The sequence below is a fragment of the Rhamphochromis sp. 'chilingali' genome (assembly GCF_963969265.1).
Source record: "Rhamphochromis sp. 'chilingali' genome assembly, chromosome: 6".
Lineage (NCBI taxonomy): Eukaryota > Metazoa > Chordata > Actinopteri > Cichliformes > Cichlidae > Rhamphochromis > Rhamphochromis sp. 'chilingali'.
The window spans coordinates 11024245-11048060 of record NC_137933.1 but is presented as its reverse complement, the minus strand read 5'-3'; the positions used below and the strand labels follow the sequence as shown (position 1 = coordinate 11048060).

Sequence of the window (23816 nt, the reverse complement as noted above, 5' to 3'; positions counted from 1 at the left end):
CCAGCTAACCTCTCCCAAGCTTCCTTTTCAGTTGAACAAAGAAGCTCAGGCAGCTTTCCAAGAACTGAAGAAACGATTCGCCTCAGCCCCCATCCTGATCCAACCCGACCTCACGCAGCCATTTGTGGTCGAGGTCGACGCGTCCGACTCAGGGGTTGGAGCGGTTCTGTCGCAACGGAAGGACGGTAAGCTCCACCCTTGTGCCTTCTTCTCCCGCCGTCTGTCCCCTGCAGAGAGAAACTATGACGTCGGGGATCGGGAACTGCTGGCGATAAAACTAGCCCTGGAGGAGTGGCGGCACTGGTTGGAGGGCACGGCTCAGCCTTTCCTCGTCTGGACAGACCACAAGAACCTGGCATACCTACAATCAGCTAAGAGGCTCAACGCTCGACAGGCCAGGTGGGCCCTGTTTTTCACCCGTTTCCACTTCTCCATCTCTTACAGACCCGGTTCCCGGAATGTCAAACCCGATGCCCTGTCCCGTCAGTTCTCAGTCTCGGAGGACACCACTGAGCCCGCTCCCGTTCTCCCCGCCACCTGTGTCGTGGGCGCCATCTCCTGGGGGATCGAAGCAGCCATTCGGGAGGCTCAGGTGTCGGAACCGGATCCGGGAGGTGGGCCAGCCCAACGGCTCTACGTCCCTCAATCAGTACGTTCTCAAGTGCTTCAATGGGCCCACACTGCCCGCTTTACGTGCCACCCAGGGGTCCACCGCACTATCAACTTCCTCCAGCGCTACTTCTGGTGGCCCTCTCTGACTAAAGACGCTCGGGAGTACGTCTCCGCCTGCGCGACCTGTGCCCGGAATAAACCATCTCATCAGCCGCCCGCTGGACAGCTCAATCCCCTGCCGACTCCGTCCAGGCCGTGGTCCCATATAGCTTTGGACTTTGTAACCGGACTGCCGCAATCAGCAGGCAACACTGTCATACTTACCATCGTGGACCGTTTTTCTAAAGCTGCCCACTTCATAGCTCTACCCAAGCTTCCCACGGCCATGGAGACCGCACGACTGCTTACCCGTCATGTGTTTCGTTTGCATGGGATCCCGGAAGACATTGTGTCTGACAGAGGCCCCCAGTTCACGTCTGGCGTCTGGAAGGAATTCTGCTCCTCATTAGGAGCAAAGGTCAGTCTGACCTCCGGTTACCATCCCCAAAGCAACGGTCAGTGTGAGCGAGCTAACCAGGAGCTCGAGGCAATGTTGCGGTGCACTGCGTCCTCCAACCAGTCCATCTGGAGTGATGAACTACCCTGGATTGAGTACGCCCACAACAGTCTGACTTCCTCCGCCACTGGTCTGTCTCCCTTCGAGGTCTCACTGGGTTTCCAGCCGCCTCTCTTCCCCTCTGTCGAGGGTGAGCATTCTGTGCCATCTGTCCAGGCCCATCTACGGAGGTGCCGACGAGCTTGGCGGGCCGCACGGACGGCGTTGCTGCGCACAAAGGACCGAACCAAACAGACCGCAGATCGCCGCCGCACACCAGCTCCAGCATACAGCGTGGGACAAAAGGTATGGCTGTCCACGCGCTTTGTTCCTCTCAGGACTGAGTCCAAGAAGCTCAACCCAAACTTCATTGGTCCCTTTGAGGTTTCGGCACTGATCAACCCCGTCTCTCTGAAACTCCGGCTGCCCCGCAACATGAGGATTCACAATGTGTTCCACGTCTCCCAAATCAAACCTGTACAGAATAGCCCCCTGTGCCCTCCTTCCGGGCCCCCTCCGCCCGCCCGGCTTGTGGACGGCTTGCCCGCCTATTCCATCACGCGGATTATGGACTCTCGCCGCCGCGGGCGTGGCTTCCAGTACCTTGTGGACTGGGAGGGCTATGGCATTGAGGAGCGGTCCTGGGTTCCGCGGGCCGCTGTCCTGGACAAGCGTATGCTGCGGGCCTTCCATCTGTCTCATCCTGGTAAGCCTGGTGGGTCGCCGGGGGGCTCCCGTTGAGGGGGGGGTACTGTCATGGTCCCTGTGCCCTGCTGGTCAATCCTCTATTGGGCAATATGTTTGTGGTTTGTTTGCTCTCTCTCTCTCTCTCTCTCTCTCTCTCTCTCTCGCCACGGCGATGCTCACTGCGGGCTCCCGCTGCTGGCCCACACACCTGCTCATCACCACACCGGCCGCTGATCCCAGCTGATTACTGCACTACTTAGATGGCGAGTCTGCACTAGTCTTCGCTGGATCGTTGAACTATCAGCGTCAGTCAAACTTGTGTATCTGCCAACCTGTATCTTGAAAGCCCTTTGTTATTATCCCGCTAACCCGACCTTTTGTGTTTAGATCGTTTTTGGAACCGGATTCTGAGAGGAGTGACTGAGGAGGAGCTTTTGTACAGAAAGTGTGGAGCACCTTTTCCCCTAACCCTGTTTCCCACGGACCCTGGCGACCCGGACCCGTTTCCCCTGCACATTGTACATAGCCACTTGGTGATTGTGTTCACTGTGAATAAACGCACTGTTCTTCGCTTAAAGGGAAACCCTGGCCTGCGCCTGAGTCTCTTTCGGAACCCCTAACAGAACAATTGAAAGTCAGATTAGAGAGGCCACTGTATTTTAATTACTCTAAAGGCTCACCTTTTCCATCTGGCACTCTTTGGCTCCACCATTCTCTCTCCTTATGACACTGACGTTCATGGGTGATTTACTGGCAGTGACAATTCTCTGAACTTTGGAGATATCCTGCAGAGGAAAACAGAAATATAAACTTGGGGTTAAAAACACATGAGCAAATAGGTTCTTGAAATTCTTCAAAACCTAGTAGTTCTAATACATATATGTTTATTTCATATTTAAACATATTTTATTTGTGTATTTATGTTCAATTTAATTTATTACAGGATAAAACAAACAAAAGTTTCTCATTTTTCCAAAACGTAGGTCATATTTAATATTGCATGGTTGTTCATTTTGTAAGTTAGAGTTCTATTTAGATTAAAATAGATAATAAATCTGATGCACTGTGTAATTTAAGTTTTTAAGTGTTCATATGTACAGTAACTGGATACCATCATACTTGCATAGTATTGTTAGGATCAGAATATGTTATGACACTAAATAAATAAATAAATACACAGCTTTTACCAATCTTTCTGAGGTCTCAGATGTTGGACCTTCAAACAAGAATACCACTGATGTCTGTACAGAAATACACAGACCACCTCAGAGTGAGAAGTAGTTGCAGTTCAGAAGGTAGATTTGGGATTTAATACTATGAGACCTGCACATGATCAACAATGATGTTTCAGTGAAGTGACCCACTGCAAACAGAGCCAAAGCAATTCTGAGATAGAGGAAGGAAAACAAGACGGACAGTCAGAGATGAAAAGGTTTTCTCTGGAGGTAGTAGAGCAATCCATATCGCTACCACCTGAAATGATGTCTGCATAGAAAACATGACTTTTTCAAGGTTGATGCACTTTAAAATCAGTAGTGCTTGAATCCAAAAGGCAAAAACACACAAAAACAAGCAAAAAAGTAAAATAAAAGTAAATAAAAATTGATACGGGTTTCTGGAGAGTTACATGACAGTCATCATTTTGCTATTGAACAGAGGAATTCATTCAAATACTGACAAATAATGGTATGGTCTTATGGGAAATGACTTCTCAGGAAAAAGCAAAAACCTAGACTATAAAAATATTAATGTTCCTCATTATCTCACTAAACTCCTGATGTCATTTCAAATGTGATTTATAGCCTGTTTTTGGATAATATGACTGATCTGGTGAACATTTAAAAATTTTACATACTTGCTTTAAGTAAGAGGCACTTAGAAAAAATTATAAGAAGTGGTTGTGGTTAAAGGAGTAACTAAACAGATAGATAATTTGTTAAAACAAAAGTGTAGATTCTTAGCTGTAATTTGAGAGTACAGCACAAATGGCTGTACTCCCTATACATCCCTGTACATCCCCACTTTTCATGGGACAAAATATAATTTGACACTCAAAAGCTTAATGGACAGTTGCAGAGGATTCCATTATTTCTTCAATAATTATGGAGATAAAAGTTCTGGAATTGAAGGAAATGTGGCATTTGGGATCCTTATATGAGGATATGACCATGGATGAATTGCATGGATTCCAGTGACCATGGATCACAGAAGCAGCTGCATTGATTTTATTTGGTGGAGAAAAAAACAAACAGCAACTGAAGACGGCTGCACTAAAGGCAGGGCAAAGCATCACAAATGAGGAAATCCATTCTTTGGTCATGTTCAGGAGATCCAGACTTCAGGCAGTGTTTAACAATGATTCCAGTTTATCACTTTATAATAATTTCTTTCACCCCTTGAATAAAAGCTTAGGATCTACACTCGTGTAGATACAGACACCATCTTTTCACTCATCATGCCATTTTGTCTGGTAAGGACCAAGGGTTGAAATATTAATTAGGCTTGTTATACCAGATCTTTCTCCCAAAGTCTGACTGTCTTCTGCAGCTAGTCTTCTGCACAAGACAAGTACACTTTAACTGGGTCAAACGTGGTCTCTTGAGAGCGTAAAGCAAGACAGTTGCAAGATGAACATAAGCAATCTTAACCTGTCAATGTCAAACGCCATTCTTATTGTGTCAGCTGAAGCAACATCTTTTTAGGCAGGTTCAGGAGAACTGACATTACTTGTGGAAGTGACCACATTTGGGTGAACATTTCATACACAATTCCCCAACTTTTGACAGCATCTGTCAGAACCAGCCACACTTTCCATTCTTACCATCTGTTTGTCTCTCCATAAGGCCCCTGACTTTTCAGCAGAGCCTTAGTGCTTAAAAGCAGCAGTTTTCCAAGTAACACTTCATAATAACCACCATTTATAATATTACAATACTACATATCATATTATTTGATAAGTTGTTAAACTTTCATAGCATGTTAATTTGATGCTAGCAAACAGTTCTACAACAAATAGATACTAATTAACAAATTATTTCTTATTACCAATTTGAATTGATTAATTTTGTAACGTATTCTGTTATAACGCCACGGACATACATGAGTTATATCATTCTGAAGGCATCTGGATATACATAGAAATATAATTATTGAATTATTAATAAAGCTTGTTGTGATAAAGGTTTCAGTGGTGCTCACTGTGAGCCTGCCTTTAACCAAACATGGAGTGAAATTAAGCAAAAGGTGAAAAGAAAACTGAACAGTGACTGTTAAAGAACACAAACAAATATGCTGAGTTGTGATTATTTGCAACTATTATTGAGATTAACTTACCTAAGTGGGTTTTTGGCAACATTGTTTGGGTCTTTTTTTTCCTTTTGTAGAACACAAATTTGATTCTATCGCAGTTTTTGGATTGTCAGCTCGCTACTGTCTAGTCTTTGCCTGGGAGAGATGGATATCCTGTATAATTTTTATAGACAAGGAAACAATCATAAAAGTAAATAGTAAGCGCTTAAAGCAGGGCAATGAAATGCCTGATTTTCCTCCAGCCCAGTACTCTGAGCATCTAAGACATCATCTCCCATTACTTTGATGAAAATTGCATACTATCAGACCACAAGACTTGGCTCTCTCCCCAAGACTGTTAAATATGAAGCAACTTCCACTTCAATCCTGCTGATCTTTGCATCCTCACACTAATGAATCTTTCACCAGCAAGAAGAGCTTTGTGTGTGTGTGTGTGTGTGTGTGTGTGTGTGTGTGTGTGTGTGTGTGTGTGTCAGGCAGGGTCTGAGAGAGTCTTATCTGTGGTGTCTAACAGAGCTTAAGGCCCATTACGGTAACTCAAACTATGAGCGTGACACTCAAAGTGGTGTCACAGAGTGCTTGAACAAACATCCCTGCACTTAAGCACTTTAGGTTTCACAACACAAAGCAGATTTTAGTATAAATGTGCTGATGAAATTCAAGCATTTGAATATATGTGATCTCTTTGTTGCTATTTTTTGTAATTTTTCACATAATGCAAAGTTATACTGTCCTTGGTCATCCATAGCATTCAGCATACTCTATAGTGTATTTTTCAGAACTATTCACATTTCTTTAATTAACAATAATAATAATAGATTGGATTTATATAGCGCTTTTCAAGGCACCCAAAGCACTTTACAATACCACTATTCATTCACTCTCACATTCATACACTGGTGGAGCCAAGCTACAGTTGTAGCCACAGCTGTCCTGGGGCAGACTGACAGAAGCGAGGCTGCCATATCGCGCCATCGGCCCCTCTGGCCAACACCAGTAGGCAAGTAGGGTAAAGTGTCTTGCCCAGGGACACAACGACCAGGACAGAGAGCCCAGGGATCGAACCGGCGACCTTCCGGTTACAGATGCGATTCCCAACCCCCTGAGCCACGGTCGCCCAAAGATACACTATTTAAGGTATTTAGGACAGATCTATTTTGTAGACATTCCTAAATTAATCAACAGTACACCATTATGCTGTCAGTGTACTCTGCTGTAAGGAACTGTTTTTAAACTTATCATACTAATGAGTTGGCCCTGACACAATTAAGTTGCTTTTCATTAGACTTGTTTTCTTTCTGAGTGGGTCAGAATCACACAATTGCCAGGCATCCCTAGAATGACCCGTCCCATAACAGAAACCTGTTTAAATACTCAAGTGCATTAGCACTTGGTTTCCTGTAGGATATGCCTATAGTAACTAATGCCTATACCTTGATAGTGTAGCAGGTCTTTTTAATGTTTTTATTATTTTATTTTAATGTATTCTTCTTATTTAGAGCAGAGCTGGATTGATATTGCAAAGAACCTCATTGGTAATGAGCACCAGCATGTAAATGTGACCATCCCCAGGAAGTTTTACAAAGTTTTGTTCGAGTCGGACACTGGCGCCACCAGGCCCTCTGACCACCACCAGTAGGCAACGGGTGAAGTGTCTTGCCCAAGGACACAACGACCAAGCCAGGGCTCGAACCGGCAACCTTCCGATTACAAGGCGAACTCCCAACTCTTGAGCCACAATCGCCCAAACATTCAAATTTGGTTGGTTGTTTAATAACAGATTGTCTCTTGGAGTGACACATGTTTCTGCTTTACATGGATTAAAAGATTAAAAGTTGAGGAAATGAAAGACTTGAAACAGCTGCAAAACAGCAGGGATCCCTTCTAGAATAAGTTATTTTATGTATTGCACTTCTAAGCTACAATAAGACAATCTTATACATGCCTCAAAACTACAAAAGAACCTAGGGTAAAATAAATAACAATTACACTAACCAAGTGATTTCATGCTGTTAGATACAACAATGAGGAATGCTAAATTATTCTTAGTGCTAAGTTCTCGACATTTGTCTCCTCAGCTGTGGAACATTTGGCTCTTTTATGCCCTGTAAGTGCTACTGTATGTGTTTTTTTTCTTATTGCGTAATATGAGTTAAATTTGGCATTGAATTAAATGGGATCTGACCCACCTCTACATATACAGGCGGGGTGGACAGATGGAGCACCCCAGTAATTTTCACTGTGAGGGCACGCTGAGATTTATCAGACAGCCCGTCAAGTGTACAACAGCAACAGGAGATAATGAAGCCAGCAACTGCTCACAAGTGAAGTGCTGCTATTTCTATGCTAATGAAGGGGGAAGTAAAAACTTCATTAGCATAAAAAAATCAACCCACACCTTTCTTGAAATTCCTGTACTTGTCTTTTCTTTTGTATGATGCTGATTTTGCTCCTGTACTTGAATGTACTGGGCTGTATGTTTGAAAGGCAGATATGGGCGAATGCATAGTCAGATGAGATCCTTTTGTTTTGACCAAGAAGGGTGTAAACAGGAAGTGTCAATTATAGAATCTTGTTTTATATGATGCCACAGCAAAGGTACTGCAATGGCACTGGCGTGGATGGTATTACTCAAGCATGATTAAAAAAAAAATCCTCTAAGTGGCATGTCAAATCTCTTAGGCACCCACGATAGAGACACAGAGTAAATTGTGACTGCTTTGAGGAGAGAAAAGCCTCTTAAAGCCAGAATTGCTCACCAGTATCATGGCAGATAAGACACAGCAGCGCTGTGGCCGACTTGATGATTTCAAAGTGACTGCAGCGACTGCTTTTCAGAAATCAGAACTAGCACAATCTCTGATTGAAGTTGACATGACTGCTTGATAGGGGGTAAAACAGCTATGGGTAATAAAAAAGTATATTTTCAAGAAATAAAAGCGATCTGTATATTCAGCTGTATGTGATTTATATATCTTTTGGGGGTTTTTTCTTGTGCACAGAGCCACAAAAATACTTGTAGGAATGTTTAAAGAACAAAATACAACTGCACTTTGACACTTGTCATTAGTCTTAAAATGTGGTTCAGTAGGAAAACAAGACACAATATCCTCACCGAAAGCATAATCTTACTTGTAGAATGAATCCTCTTGGAAGTCACCTTGTTTTACTCCTAAAAAGGATTAAATCCTGAGCCCTTAGTTGAGTCTGCTGTGACCCTGACTTTAAGAGGCTCCAAACAAAGACTGTGTCACATTGAGTTAATCATTTTCATATAGAACAAGTCCAACATCCAAAAAACTCCCGTAAAGCCCTAAAATAGTAGTGTTTCTCTTCAAAATCTATAGAACAGAATACAAAGACTGACATAACTATTTAGACTGCCGCTTGATTTAGACATGTTATTATTCTGAACAACCTCTGGAAGTGTGTTTGCCCAACTGTTATATTTGGTAGTAATTATTTCCTGTGCTATTTCTCTCTGGAGAGTGATACTCGGGGCATCAGATTGACAAATAGCCACTTGAAAAGAAGGTAATAATCGCCTAACTCTTAAATTCATATTGCAGACAGTGCATTATGCGTGCTCTGATGTGCGGTGAGGTGAATATTTTGGCACAGAGTTATATTCCATGATGTCACTAAGTTCCTGTGTGAAATGAATTTCAATTTGAAAGTGTTTACACAAAGGGAAGAGGCAAAAAACTGCAGCCGGCTTTATCTTATCTGGAAAGTCAGAGGGAAAATTATACTGCACCATTACAGAAGCATATCCCAAATCCAACTTTCTTTCCACTTTACTTTTGGCTCTGCAAAGCAAACTTATCTCATTTTTATCCTACTTTTCTGAAGAAACAGTAATATTTGTGTTCGGACTGACAATCAAACTGATTGCATACTGTAAGACAAAGTCTAAGCCATTTTCATTACATACAGATACACTACATGGACTGTACTGTAAATCAACATATCACAGTGGGGAAAATACTGATTTGATCCCCTGTTTTTCTATAAGATGGCAGTCTGGTGACTGACTAGGCCACTCCATAACCTAAACGTGCGTCTTTTTTTGCTCCTCCAAACACAGTGGGATACAAAAGAGCTTGACTGTGGTTTCATTTGACCACAGCACTTTCTCCCAAGCCTTCTCTGAATCATTTAGATGTTCACTGGCAAACTTCCGACTTGCCTTCTTGAACAGGGGACCTTGCTGGCACTGCAAGATTTCAATCCATCATGGCGTAGTGAGGGACTATCTGCCTTCAGATCGTTAACAAGCTCCTCGCATGTAGTTTTGAGCTGACCCACTACCTTCCTCACGATCATCTTCACCCCATGAGGCAAGATCTTGCAGAGACGTTCAGACAAAGGGCATTTTAAATTTATTCCATTTCTAAATAATCACACCAGCAGTTGTCCTCTTATTATCAAGCTTCTGCTGATGGTCTGGTAGCCCATTCTAGCCTTGTGCAGGCCAGATGGGCACATAGCCAATCTGTGGGAGACAGAATTCTGACTGAGTTGTGGGGGATCAAATACTTATTTTACTCACTGAAGTGCAAATTTGTAATTTGCAACTTTTATGGGAAGTGTTTTTATTTCTTGGATTTCTGATTGATAATCTCTCTCTCTTTATTAAAACAAAACTACCATAAGAATAGGGACTGTTCAATTCCTCGAAAGTGAGCAAACTTACAAATTCTGCAGAGGATCAAATAATTATATCCCCCAGTGTATATCTACAGGAAACCCATGCAACAACTGATGTAACTAATAAGACTGAAAAAACCCCAAACCCAAACAACAATTGCACTTTCCTTTACTTGGCATGTTGCAGGGCACTATTATTTTGCATACTGTCTCTCTGACACAGTCTGGTGATGTACTTAAATGGAGCACAGCCATTGTTAATGGTATTAATTACACCTGCGACTTTCCTGATATGGCAAGTCAAAATGTCAGCTGTGAAAAAGGCCCATTGGTCATGCTTCTGGTAACATGAAAGGGCCGTAGAATTACATTTTGTATTCAGCCTGAATTATTCATTCAAGACTACTGTGAATGAAGCTGCCTTGGGACAAAATCGTTCCAACAATGCAATCAGCCATGATTAGAACATGGCTCCATGTTACAAATGTTGTTGCTCTGATTTCTTTTGATTATAGGTGTAAAAACTACTAGCACCATTACCTCATTAGAAGACTGTGATTCTGGTTGAATTATAATAGCAAAAGTGGAAGCTTAAAATATACTTTCAAGACCATGTTGTACTAAAATCTGTTTTGAAAGTCTCAGAGTAGCACAGATAGTTGATCTAGCAGTTTGATTTTATAACTTCTGTCAGGACTGAATTCATATCAAAACATAAAAGAACAACTGACAAAGATCAGGGTTGATTAGCATCAAAATCAGGAAAAAAAAAAGAAAATATGAAAAGAATAATAATAATGTTTTTGTAAGTGCAAGTTTCCTCACCAGACGATGTAAAATGCAAGCAATTAAATGCAGTAATTTTTCATATAGATTTCTTATATATGACTTCCCATAATTAGGTATTAGTGTTTCTTAGTGTAATAGTGTTCTTGACTGTTTTAATGTTTTTTGAGGGAGTTTAAAATCAAGAAAAGTAAACATGCACTAGTAAAAATTAAAAGTAGGATACTGAAAGTTGGCACTATTAATCATTCCAGCAATGAGGATGGATAATAATGGTAATAATGATAATAATGGTAATGGATAATAGTAGGGGAAAAGATCTGCAAATGTGAAGGAACTTGTTGAACTTGGAACTAGCATATGTACAGAGTAGGATTTTCAAGAAATTTGATACTCACACACAATTGATATTAAAAATTGTTAAAGGGTAGGATACTAATTTGTAACAGTATGACAGCAACGGTGCAATCTTCACCTCTTCTACATGACACACTGCAGGTGCCTGCACACCGCCCCTCCCCTCACTATCAGCTGAACAAATGAAGAGTAGCACAACAAATCTGGCAAAGCATCTTAACGACTGACATCCCGGTGTTAATGAAGAATTTTGAGAAGATTTGCATCACTTAAGTATTAAACAGTTATAATAAATCTTGACCAGTGCACACATTGACGTTAGCCATTTAAATACTATTAGCCATCTGTTAAGTTATCATTAAAGTAGCAGCTAGTGACTATGGCTAATAATAAAACACAAGGTTAATGTTGGAGTTAGGCAGCAAACATTATCAGTATAGCCCATCTGCAACTTTAATAGATGGTATTAACTTAGCTGGACAACTCAATGCTGTAGTATTGTTTTAATTTTTAGATGTTTATTTCTTAAGTTGTATTTTACAATATCTAGTTCATCTTTTTGAAAAACATTAAATAAAATAAAGGAGCTCTGCAATGAATTCTGAATTACCTTGGCATGTGGCTGTTGAAAGGTGACTCTAGAGCTGTTGATGAGCGATGAGTATCTGAACAAGTGGGTGGGGGAGGTGGGAAATCTGTGACTGCTGCTGGGCTGGTTGTGCAGGACGGCTGAGAAGCAGATGTGAACTGTGTCCTTCAACGCCTTCATCTGAGACTCCTGTCCCCAAACAAGATTACACACAAACAAGACGGTTTCTGAATCACTCACACTGCCTTGCATCCACATGAGAAATTTACTTAAGCATTAGAGCCATTTTGCTCACATCCTTTAAAGTGATTTCAGAAAAGCTAGAAGGCATCGTTAGGCAAGACGTAAAGATTAAGAAGTCAATAGAGCAATATGAAGTAATGTGTATTTAAAAATAATTTGCTTTTTATCAATACTAATAGACAGGCTTAACTGATGTTAATATCACCTTTATCAGCTCTTTTCTCCCCGTGCAATTTTCACTCATTCAACTTAGCACATCCATAATAATAATAATGCCCCCACAAAATAAATCTGGTGCATGTGTTCAATGTGTTGAAGCTCAACACTGTGATGGGAAAATTGCTATGACAACCATGCTATTAAACTTCTGCACTTACTTTCATCATTAGATATCCACTCTTTAAAAAAGGTCTTTATGCAGACTAATATTACTTCACATTATTTATTCATTCGCTCATCATCGCTCATCGGCGACACCCCATCCCCTGTGTTATTCACCTTATCCAGCGCAGTCTTCTCCAGTTCTTCCTTGGCCACAGTTAACTTGTGTTCCAAGTCCATTAGCTGCTGCCCCTGCAGAAACACACGAGTTTTGAATCAGCTGAACCTCTCTCTTTGTACTGTGCAAGTAAAGCATTTCTCCAGCTCCACCCCATATCTTCAGCAATATCGATAGCAAAAATCTATAGCACAAGGGATTGAAGCTCCTCTTTGTTATTTTGCAGATCATCACTTTTGTTCTTACTTTTTAAAATATGTGTTATAAAACCTGACACACACACACAGATACATGCACACACATCTAATTCTATCAATTTGCATTCAATTTAAGTTTTACATTTTATTTTATCCTAAATTGACCTTGGAATGTATATACTTAATGTTTTCCATATTAACCTACAAACCAAAACTCCACAATGACAAAGCAAAGATTATTGTTTTTGGACTGTTTTGCACACTTTCCTAACAATGATCCACGGGATGCTTGATCTGAGTCCACCTGTGCCTCACTGAATTAATGGGATATAACTATATAAAGTTTCACAACTCATTATGTATGTCAGAGTGAAAACTGAGCCATGAGATTGAGTGAATTGTTTACTAACATTGGTATTGCTCCTCAGCTATACACAGTTTTTTGTGGCAAAGGGCCTTCATCAGGTGACCAACCAGGAATCACTGTCAATGTGATAGGCATCCCAGCAATCCTTTTGTGGAAATATTTGTTCTTTTTTATGGATGGTAGGAAGCCAATCCTCCCTGTATCACAGCCCATGAGGAGTTTCCTATAAAGCCCTTAAAAAGTCTCCAACACTAAAGGTGAAATCCTTTAGTCAGATGGCCACAGTTCCAAAAAGCTTGTGTGAGCATCACTTCATTATTATTATTATCCCAACAGTCATCGCAGTGTCAGCAACACCACACCGTAGGGATGTTTTTCCACAATATGGACCAGGAGACTAGTCATAAAGGGAAAGATTAATGTAGAACGGCATAAAGTAATTCTGAAGACCTGAAAATACAAGTATAGGATTCACTCTTAAAAATGCCAGAAGTGTTTTAGCAAGGCACTAAGTGAAAGTGAAGGATCTGAACTGAAAAGGATACAACTGTCCTTTAGATTTAATAAAACGCTAAAAAGTCTGTTGCTGTGTTTGTCATTGTAGAGTATTTTGTGTTGACTGGAGCTGAAAAACAATGAGTCTCATAATGAGTCTTTATGAAACATAAAGATATCAGATACAGTGGACACAATGCTCGAGCACTGAACAACATGTGGATTGGACAGTACTCAGAGGACTCCTCGCGATTATTAAAACTGATCATAGGTGTTGTTCCCCACATCAAACAGACCTTCACAAGGGTGTTCCTGTGATAAAAAACACTACCGCCCCCCTCCCAGAATCTTAAGGATCTGGGGAGGGGAGGACAGAAATAATCCCTTAAAACTATGTACAAATGGTATACATAAAAATGACAAACAATTCACCTTAACAATAGGGATCTCAGTAACCTTCCTAATCAGTGATAATTAATTAATTAATCTGACAAAATCTTGGTTAAGTTTTTGTGAAAACGAAACCTCTAGTCTTTTTAAAGCATTTTATGCACACCCTAGAAGTCATATGAAACCATATAAGCATGAGTTAATTCACAGCAGCACTGAAAAGGATTAGATCTGCTTCTTGGATAGAAGAATATTTTAATGTTGTCATTTATAAAAACAGACCCTTTAAAACCATCAAACTTTAAAAAGGAAGTTTTTCTTAGACGTTAATCCTAGGACTGAACAGCACACACAGAAGGGCTGGTTTTAGTAAATGAACCAATGTAACTCCTTATGATGATCAACAGAGCTTCTTCTGAGAAGTCTTCTATTATTGATAAACTCATCCACAAGAAAAAAAAGAAAGCCGTGCTGGGATCATTTGCATGCAGCCTGTGTAAAACCGGCCTTGGTGATGGACTTTAAGCCATAAACTTTTATCGGATGTCTTTACTTGCCTCCGGAAATGATAAACTACAAAGGCTTATATTCTAAAATATCCAAGGCCAGGTAACCCAACAAACAGCAACTACAATCCCTCTCAAGTGTATTAAATTTTAGTGAGTGGTGATGTGACTGATTGATAGCTTTTGGTAAGCTTTATCAACTTGTGGTGTGTGGTGCCTCGATGAGTGTCCTGAAAAAGCTGGGAGGCTTGGCATGTTCACTGATTTCATCTCATTTTCATGTCAGTTTCTACCAGCAAAGTGGTTATTTTAATGATGAACATGTCTGTCAGTTCTACCACTCAATGGGGCGGTAGGAACTGTGTTTAAATCCTTTCTGACAGATGAGTCGTATAGTGACTCTCAAGGACAGAGCAACAATCAGTCCTATGGGTTTTCACTGAAGCCAGAGAGTCAGATCTCACCTTTAGAAGTTCATGTAGTGGGAGTTTTAGTCAGATGGAGTCTTAAGGTAATCAGGCACAGTTCATGGTCACAAAGCTTTGTAAAAGCCTCATAAAATCTCTTTGTGGCAAATTAAGATATTCATTAATACACACTGGAATCACACATTTTGCTCACAAGTACATTTTTTTTAAATGAGGCTCAATATTAGTTTGTTGTCTAAAAGCTCTAAATCCTATGTGCACAGCTTTATAGTAAAGGCCATTACATCCATTACAAAGAGCATCATCAGTGGATAGTCCTTTGAGCTCTGCTGGCGCAACGGCACTGACCCAGAAATGCTGACTTTCAGGGTTAGTGCCCCCAAGTCTAGGGCTTCATATTTCTGTGCTGAGTCCATTATAGAGGTGTGGGGTCAGTGGGGTGCTGTCCACTGGGCTAGATGAGGCGTGTGACGACATCTGTTTTTTCTAAGCTTAAAAAGAAACAGCTCTGGGGGTAATTTTAGTGTCGCAATGAAGAGTACACTGTGAAAGCTTGAATATGGCTCCTCTGCCACAAATACTGTCTCGTAGGGAAATGCAGGGAAGTCGCTCTCTTTTCTTTTAATACTTTTTTTAGTAACATGTTTATGAAAAGCGAGGGAAACTGTACAGCTTATACCTGAGACAAGAGTTGCACTAAAAATGCTGGCTTTTTTTCCTGGTACTCTAGGTTACTCTAGGAAACATGCTGTAGCATTTAATCAATTTGCATTTTCTTGTATTTTACTATGAAAAACAAGAAACTAACTAACTAACTAACTAACTAACTAACTAACAAAAAAAGGTATTCTTAAGCTTTCATAAATGTAAGTTTTGGGGATTCTGCTGTATCTAATCTTGCAAATTTGTTTTCTTTGTTTCTTTTTTTTTAAACCAAGACATTGTGTTGCAAAAGGCACTTTGATAGGGTACAACAGCTGTCATAACCAATTCAACTGCCTCCTGGTCAAGGTGCCTTGACTGACATCCCCCCTGTGATGCTGATGACATTTCTGTATCTTGAGTGACTCTCCTCCACTTCCCCCTCCTTTGGCCCCTGCTGGGCTTTTGATCACAGCACATGGGGAATACAGATGAGTTTTTCAGGAATAGCCAGAGGGATTGGACGTGATGCATTTCTCCCTGACCTTTCCACCAGAGAAAAAAAGCAGCCATTTCTGTCATCTTCGAAAGATGACTGTTTTTACAAGATAAAGAGAATGATCAAATTAGCCTTATCTGTCTAATGCTGCAAATCACTACAGACCGTAATGTTTTAAAGATCCACTTGAAATGTTTGGTGACATTGAGCAATAACGTTTTAGTTTTTTTTTGTTTTGGATGACTGACTGATGCAATTTAGAGACAACGATTTACGAGCAGTGACACCAAGCAAACAAGTCGATGCATCAATCATTCAGAGACTAGAAATAGAACAAAGAACAGGACATCCAGGGACAATATATTCAAGTGTAGGGCTAGAAGCATAAAATTCTATCCTCGAGGACAGAGTCCTTTTTTTATTCATTTATGTCTAACGTAGCTTTAGCAGTGATGTGTTCAAAGCATCAAAACATACACATAAGAAATGGCATTACAGGGCATTGTGGCAAAAATGTCAACTGACATTTTAACACCACAAACAAGGCCTGAAAGGTCAGTCCTTGTACCAGTAAATGCCAATAAATATTATGTGAGCGCTCAGATCCCAGAACGTTTAGTCCTCGCAATTCACAGGGCAATGGAGTATGTACGGGTGGGCAATAATACGCAACACTGCCACTGTTTTTATTGTGCTTGCAGAGGAAGTACGTGAGGAAGAGGCACATATCTGATTCCCTGAAATGGGTGTTACCCCTGAAATGTAGAAATACATGGTGTCATCTGTAATTTTGTCTTGAAGGTTCCCTTATATGATCTAATGCATAATTCTGTATCAACTTCATCCACTGCTGTCCAAACCATTTATCCACATACCACAGAAGATTAAAGAGGATGGGGTGAATCTTGCAGAGGTGGAAACAGAGGACGAAATTTGGTATGTTCACTAAGAGCTGCCGGATTGACTTTGCCGTGTGCTGCTTTGGCTGGATGGAAGTTTATAATTGCAGCCTGAATTAATTAGAGCCCCTTCTGTGATGGGATCATCCTTTGAAGGCGGTATGAAGCACCTGTTTACCCCTGGTCTGGAGCTACTATAAAGCCACCCACCTTCAGTTTGAGCTTACCTTAAAAATTAAATCCTTTTTCCCGTACCGCAGTTCTTTCAGTTGAGCCTGGATTTTTTTGGACTGCAAGAGGAAGATAAGGAAATAAGTGTTAGCTTATTCAAATAGCGAAATTGGTTTTAGATCACGTAGCAGGATTCTGCCAGCTGCAGCAGAAGACTCCTTTGTGAGCATTCCCTAGGCAAAGCTCTGGCTTAAAGGAAGGCCCTACTGAGAGGGAGAAAATATCAAATCTACCCTTCACTGAACTGTATAGTCCACACAATGATGCCGTCATGCACTGGATTCTTGCCCACTGTCTAAACCTGAATTCTCACTCCCACTACACACATTACTGCCACCATCGCCACACACGTGCAGGTTCCTCGGTTGTGACAGCGTCTCGCCCGCCTTCAGTTAAGCCACTCACACAAACAGAGCACTTCTTCACTGCCACCCCCAAACATGCACAGTGACCAGCGCTGCCTGACATTCACTCTGCTGCTCCACATCAGTGGGCACCTTGAGCACAGAGACTGTACCCCAGATAGCTTGATACATGGCCATCCTCAAAGCTGCTCATGATGTGAGTGTGAACACTGAAAGCCTCCACACGGGATAGAACAGAGCGTTACTCTGAGAGTCCTCAACGAGGCTGAATGATGTTTTCAGAGCACAGGTATTGTAAAGCCTTTTGTGATCGGAACCAATACAGCATGCTATGCAAACAGAATTGCTTCAACTTGAATCCTAAGGAATTGAAGTTTTAAACATAAAGATTATTAGGTTAATAATTCATTTTAATTAACCAAGCTTTAATATTCCAGATCCTGAGAGCTTTTCTTTGTATATTTGTGTCTCAGCCTTATTTATCTCTACATTTCCTTGGCACAGACAGGTGAAATGTGACATAAGGTCTAATTTTCTTTTACTAAAGCACACTGAACACAATGCCGAGGGAGAAATTCACTTCACAGGGTTTTGTGTACAAACACCTTTGCCTTTATATATGAGATTCTTCATCTTATTTTTTTTCCTCCCCAGGGTGACTCCATGTCCCAGGACACCTCTCACTGTTTTGTGTAACTGGATTCAAAAACTGCATCCTTGGGCTCCACATGAAAACAAGATGTTAGGTTAAATAAACACAGAGCAAACTTTACAACTCTGTCTCACAGACGTATGTGATTTGAAATTATTCAGCCTGTATTTTTCTCCCCCCTGTGAACCGGGTCATTAAATAAAATGTTAGCAAATTAATTTTATTTGCATCGGTTAAGTGGAGCTTTTTGAGATACTCACCGGTAATAGAATGATTCACTTTAAAAGGCCACAGAATCATATGCTGTGGAGTATTAACTCATAAATGCAAATATTTGAATGCACTGCACTCTATGAATTGCCAAAGCATTTTTTTTTTCAATTTTCTTTTAGTCCAAATAAACTATGTGAGTGTCTCCTGTGGTCCAATTCTCAGCCTATTTTTAGGGACACTGAAACATTGAAAAGCCTTTGAAACATTGTTAAGCTTTACAGTTAGCAGGCTAGTTACCTTGGCTACTAAGTAAGGAATCCTGTAAGCCACAGTAATGGGACAGAGCTCTGATGTAACTGAAAGAGACTTTTCAAAATATATTTCCATTACCTGCCTTGATGGCATATAGAGCCCTGGTGAATGCGGGAAGTTATGTGCTTGACAACAATGACCTTGAAATAAAGCCAAAACTCAGAAGAGCAGCTGGAGCCCATCATTCACTATTTAATGAAAGAAAACCACACATTTGTTTGATTCTCAGTGTAACAGCATTTTCAGTTATACAATAACTATTCAATATTTTGAAAAGCAGATTTCCCAGCAAGCAGTTTATACCCCAAATCATCAGTTAAGGTTAACTTTGTCCAAACTGTGTGTTCAGTCGCCTCCATAAATGTTAAGATTTGGACTAGTGGGAGGCCACTTTAGAAATGCCAAATACTTATTTATTATAATGTTAGAAAAGCCATGTTTTTTACCTGGAATAGTATGGTTTGTGTGCTTCAGGTCGGGGATGACTTGATTTCTCACGTGTAGGAGTATCTCGAGGGCTTGTTTTCAGGTGGGGGTAGAACTGCGCTAGAGATTGACAAGTAGATTGGTCCTGTGTAGGCATTGAAGCAGACCCTACACTATTGTGGGGACTAGAGACCTGAGCCTGAAGGTGAAGTTGTCGATTTACTGGTTCATCTACACTGCTATCTTCACCTATGGCCATGATCTGTGGGATATGGCTTAAAGAACAAATAAGACCCATGCAGCAAAAATCAGCTGGTACCATGGGATTCTGGGATACCCCTTAGGGATAGGGTCATTTTGAGTTGGAGTAGAGCTGTTGCTCCTCCGCTTTGAGTAAAACCAGTTCAGCTGTTATGGTCGTGTCCAACTGAGAGAAGACCCCAGGGCAGGCCCAGGACAACAGATTACATCTCTCAGCTGGGAGCTGGCCTCGATACCCTCACACCCACCCAATAGAGCTGGAGGTAGTGACTGGGGAGAGGGAGGCCTGAGCAGCTCTGCTTAGACTGCTGCCGCAATGAACCATACAAAGATAAGTGGTCGAAAATGGATGGATGGCTGGATGTTGTAGCAATGACCTGCAACTGAGACAGATCCTGCAGACCCCCAGGCAGTATGTTTTGCTCCAGTATGCTTTGATAATTTTATGATTTCACTGCGCTCTGCACAAATTCAAGCCACTGTGAGCAAGAGACAGCAAATGAACCCTGTACGGATGACTATGCTTCCTCCATTCACAGTGAGGAGATGTCCTCCTTTAACTGTCTATTTTTTTGTGAACAGAGATGAGTTACCAAAAAAATGCATGTAATTTTGTTACAGCTGTCCAAGTGTAATTACCAACAAACACTGTGAATTGTTGATATGCATATTAGTAAACTCCAGTCAGTGTTTTCTTTCAAATTTACTGGGCTTTCTTATATGGAGCTTTCCTTTATGTGTTATTTCTCAGGGTTGGCTTGTATACAGTTTGAGTTTTTGCTTGTTTCTGTCACCCAACATTTGTCCAAAAAATATTAAACTTGATTAATAAATTCCCATTCTAGCTATTCTAGCTTGTACCTTGACCTCATGACTGTTATGTTCATTTCTTTTTCCTCTACTTTGCTTTATTCTTTGGCAAATTTTGGCTCGATCCCAAATGAAAACACATATTTTCGCATTCAGCCATTTTAGTAAAGCAACCAAAGCACTTAATCAAAAATGGATGGAAGGCAAAGTACTTTTGATCCACTTGATAATAAAGTGGCTAACTTCAATTTAAAAGTAAACCAATAACATTGTCTCTTATCGATAGTTGTATAATCCATTGGATACTTTTATGAGGTATTATATACAAATAAAAATAAGGGTACAAAAGACCCAATAACAGGGATGAAATTTAAATTTTATTTGAATCAATTTATTTTAATCTCTTCTGCTTGTTCACAGTTTAAATATAGTGAAGTGAAGTCATCATATTTATGTTCTTTTCCTCCAATAACAAGATGCAACCAACCAACACAGAGCTACTCAAAACCATCCACTAAGAAAAGTGCAGCTCAGTCTCATTTGCCTTGTCTTTAGTATATTTACCTTTTGATGGATAGTTTTGAGGAAGCAATTGGTTTCTTTAAGAGCTCAAACTTTACAGAAATCATTTAACTTTTCAGATTTTTTAGGAATCCATGGATTTCTTGTGAAGGGAGCAGCAGAGCATAGTGATAATGTTCCATGGATTTATTAGTACGAGGAACATTTTTCTCATTATACAAAGTCATTTAATCTGTCATTAATATAAAATACTTAGTGCAGCTATAAATAATGTCTTTTTTTCTTTTTCTCTTTTTTGCCTTATCGGGCAAATGAGAAAATGTGTTTGTATGCATGTCAGTATGCTGATGTCAACACACAGCTTTTACTTTGAAGGTGAACAATCACCATTTGTGGTTTGCATCTAGTGAATGTTCGCAGAGAAATCAGCGTCAACCATACAAACTATGGGGAACCACAACAACCTACAAACAACTTAAGCAATCACAAGAAGGTTTTTTGTGCAGGCTACTTTTCTGACCCAGTAACAACCCCCAAGAAGCCACTCACCACTCTAGCGACAAGAAGTTGCCAAGGGCTTACTAACCAGGAATTCCTAATCAATCTCTAGGCGTGTGTGACTGAGACCTGAGGCACAAAAAAGGTGAAACGACACCAACATATGACAGATAAAGTGTTCCGGCATCATCATCATCATACATTGTAAGTGCAGTTGCAGCAGGAACACAGCAGCGTCACAGATTTGTCTCCTTTTGCACTGAAACAGATTGTCCTATTTGTACAGTGTGTATGGCTGAAGCATGCTAGCTGGAGCAGAACGGAGACTGGCTCCGAGCCAGAGTCGTACAGTCTGAAGCAAACATGTCACTTCAATCCTTCCAGTCAAGGTAATCTGATTTATTCAGTGTAGATATAGAGATAAAAATTTATTTTTTTATTTCAAGATTCTGCTCTTGTATGCTCCCTTTACACAAATCAGTTGTATCGTAGGATATATCACCGAAGCTAAAAACACCCATCTCCCCAAACGAGGTTTTATCAAAGAAGCCAAACAAATCTGCTTTCATTTCTGATTTGGTAAGGAGGAATTCTAATATTATATGGAATTTAACTTCATAAATCACAGCTTCAGTGCTCATTGAGAGGTTAGAATGAAAAACTAATATTTTAAGACTTAGAGATGGAAACAAGGAGCAACAACAAGGATGTACATGATGAGACGTATATGAGTGACACAGCTGTTGATATCGCATGCATATAAGGTAAATGGTTCTGGCCAAAGCACAGTTCATACCTGATTACACAAAAGTTTAAAACAGTGATACTGATAAATGGCTATCACACAAACATGGTAACATCAACCTTAAATAATGTAGGAATGGCCTGCATGGACTTTTAGTTTTGCTCATGTCGGATTTGCACACATGTTATTAGAACAACTCCACAACTCCCTCTCTCACACACACACAACCAAAGTCTAATAATGGATGGAAGCAAAAAGCATTTATCAAAATAAGGGATGCTTCATTGGGAAAGACTCTGATATGTTTCCTAGCTCATTAACTGCCACAAAACACAGAAGATGACGATGGCACACTGCTCTATTCACAAAGCCCCGTAGAATTAATTACATGAGGCCATTCACCTTGAAATCCTTCATTACAGGAAATCCTCCCAAATCCAGCATATTATATCTTATCTGCATATGTGAGGTTTGGGTTACTCAGTGCTTCCATTAATCCAAATGTAACAATGAAAGGTAATTCGAATGATAACAGGGCGGAAATATGGAAGTGTAACAACATCCGTCATCCAAATAATGACACCATAAATTTGACAGAATGGGAAAAAGGTGACAAATTCGTTCTGGTGAGGAAAAGATGTGCAATGGATTAAATCACATCTCTAATGTTACGTGTCAGACTCCTTTACCGAATGGTCTTAACCTTGACACTGACTCAAGTTTCGTAAGCTATCAGATGTTTCCCCTGAAGATATTACTGTCTGTTTGTGGGAAGGTTGCATGACATTTTTCCAATGAAATGGATAAAAAGCAAATAAATAAATAAATACATTTCTAGCTATATAAAACAGACAACTGAAGCTTTTTGGTATTGGTGAAGTTAACCCACTGTTATATGACACACCATGACAATAATGAGAATTTAATGATTGTATTTTCAGTGTTTTTGAAAATCAACAATAAAAAAAAATCTTATTAAATTCAATTTAATACCATAAAGGTTTATTTACAGTGGGGCAAAAAAGTATTTAGTCAGCCACCGATTGTGCGAGTTCCCCCACTTAAAATGATGACAGGGGTCAGTAATTTGCACCAGAGGTACACTTCAACTGTGAGAGACAGAATGTGAAAAAAAAATCCATGAATTCACATGGTAGGATTTGTAAAGAATTTATTCATAAATCAGGGTGGAAAATAAGTATTTGGTCACCTCAAACAAGGAAAATCTCTGGCTCTCACAGACCTGTAACGTCTTCTGTAAGAAGCTTTTCTGTCCCCCACTCGTTACCTGTATGAATGGCACCTGTTTGAACTCATCATCTGTATAAAAGACACCTGTCCATAGCCTCAAACAGTCAGACTCCAAACTCCGCCATGGCCAAGACCAAAGAGCTTTCGAAGGACACCAGGAAAAGTATTGTAGACCTGCACCAGACTGGGAAGAGTGAATCTACAATAGGCAAGCAGCTTGGTGTGAAAAAATCAACTGTGGGAGCAATCATCAGAAAATGGAAGACATACAAGACCACTGATAATCTCCCTCGATCTGGGGCTCCGCGCAAGATCTCATCCCGTGGGGTCAAAATGATCATGAGAACGGTGAGCAAAGATCCCAGAACCACACGGGGGGACCTGGTGAATGACCTGCAGAGAGCTGGGACCAAAGTAACAAAGGTCACCATCAGTAACACACTACAACGGCAGGGAATCAAATCCCGCAGTGCCAGACGTGTTCCGCTGCTGAAGCCAGTGCATGTCCAGGCCCGTCTGAAGTTTGCCAGAGAGCACATGGATGATACAGCAGAGGATTGGGAGAATGTCATGTGGTCAGATGAAACCAAAGTAGAACTTTTTGGTATAAACTCAACTCGTCGTGTTTGGAGGAAGAAGAATACTGAGTTGCATCCCAAGAACACCATACCTACTGTGAAGCATGGGGGTGGAAACATCATGCTATGGGGCTGTTTTTCTGCCAAGGGGACAGGACGACTGATCTGTGTTAAGGACAGAATGAATGGGGCCATGTATCGT

General features: G+C 40.7%; 2 protein-coding genes across 4 annotated transcripts in view; one reads left to right on the top strand and one right to left on the bottom strand.

Moving 5' to 3' along the window:
- luzp2 (leucine zipper protein 2) overlaps positions 1-23816 on the bottom strand; it is a 167800-nt gene that overhangs the window by 12867 nt on the left and 131117 nt on the right. Inside the window, exons 7-10 of one of the 2 annotated variants that reach the window (XM_080884328.1) lie at positions 16978-17040; positions 12327-12401; positions 11607-11774; positions 2575-2679 (exon numbers count right to left, since the gene is read on the bottom strand). In XM_080884328.1, coding sequence (XP_080740454.1) covers positions 2575-2679; positions 11607-11774; positions 12327-12401; positions 16978-17040 — 411 coding nt within the window. The remainder of the gene's footprint in view (positions 1-2574; positions 2680-11606; positions 11775-12326; positions 12402-16977; positions 17041-23816) is intronic. The other variant, XM_080884329.1, reaches the window with a different exon arrangement.
- The window catches only part of LOC308397984 (uncharacterized protein), a 120883-nt gene continuing 98532 nt past the window's right edge, over positions 1466-23816 (top strand). The window contains exons 1-2 of one of the 2 annotated variants that reach the window (XM_080884330.1): positions 1466-2199; positions 2282-2412. The gene's annotated coding sequence lies outside the window, so the exon portion shown is untranslated. The other variant, XM_080884331.1, reaches the window with a different exon arrangement.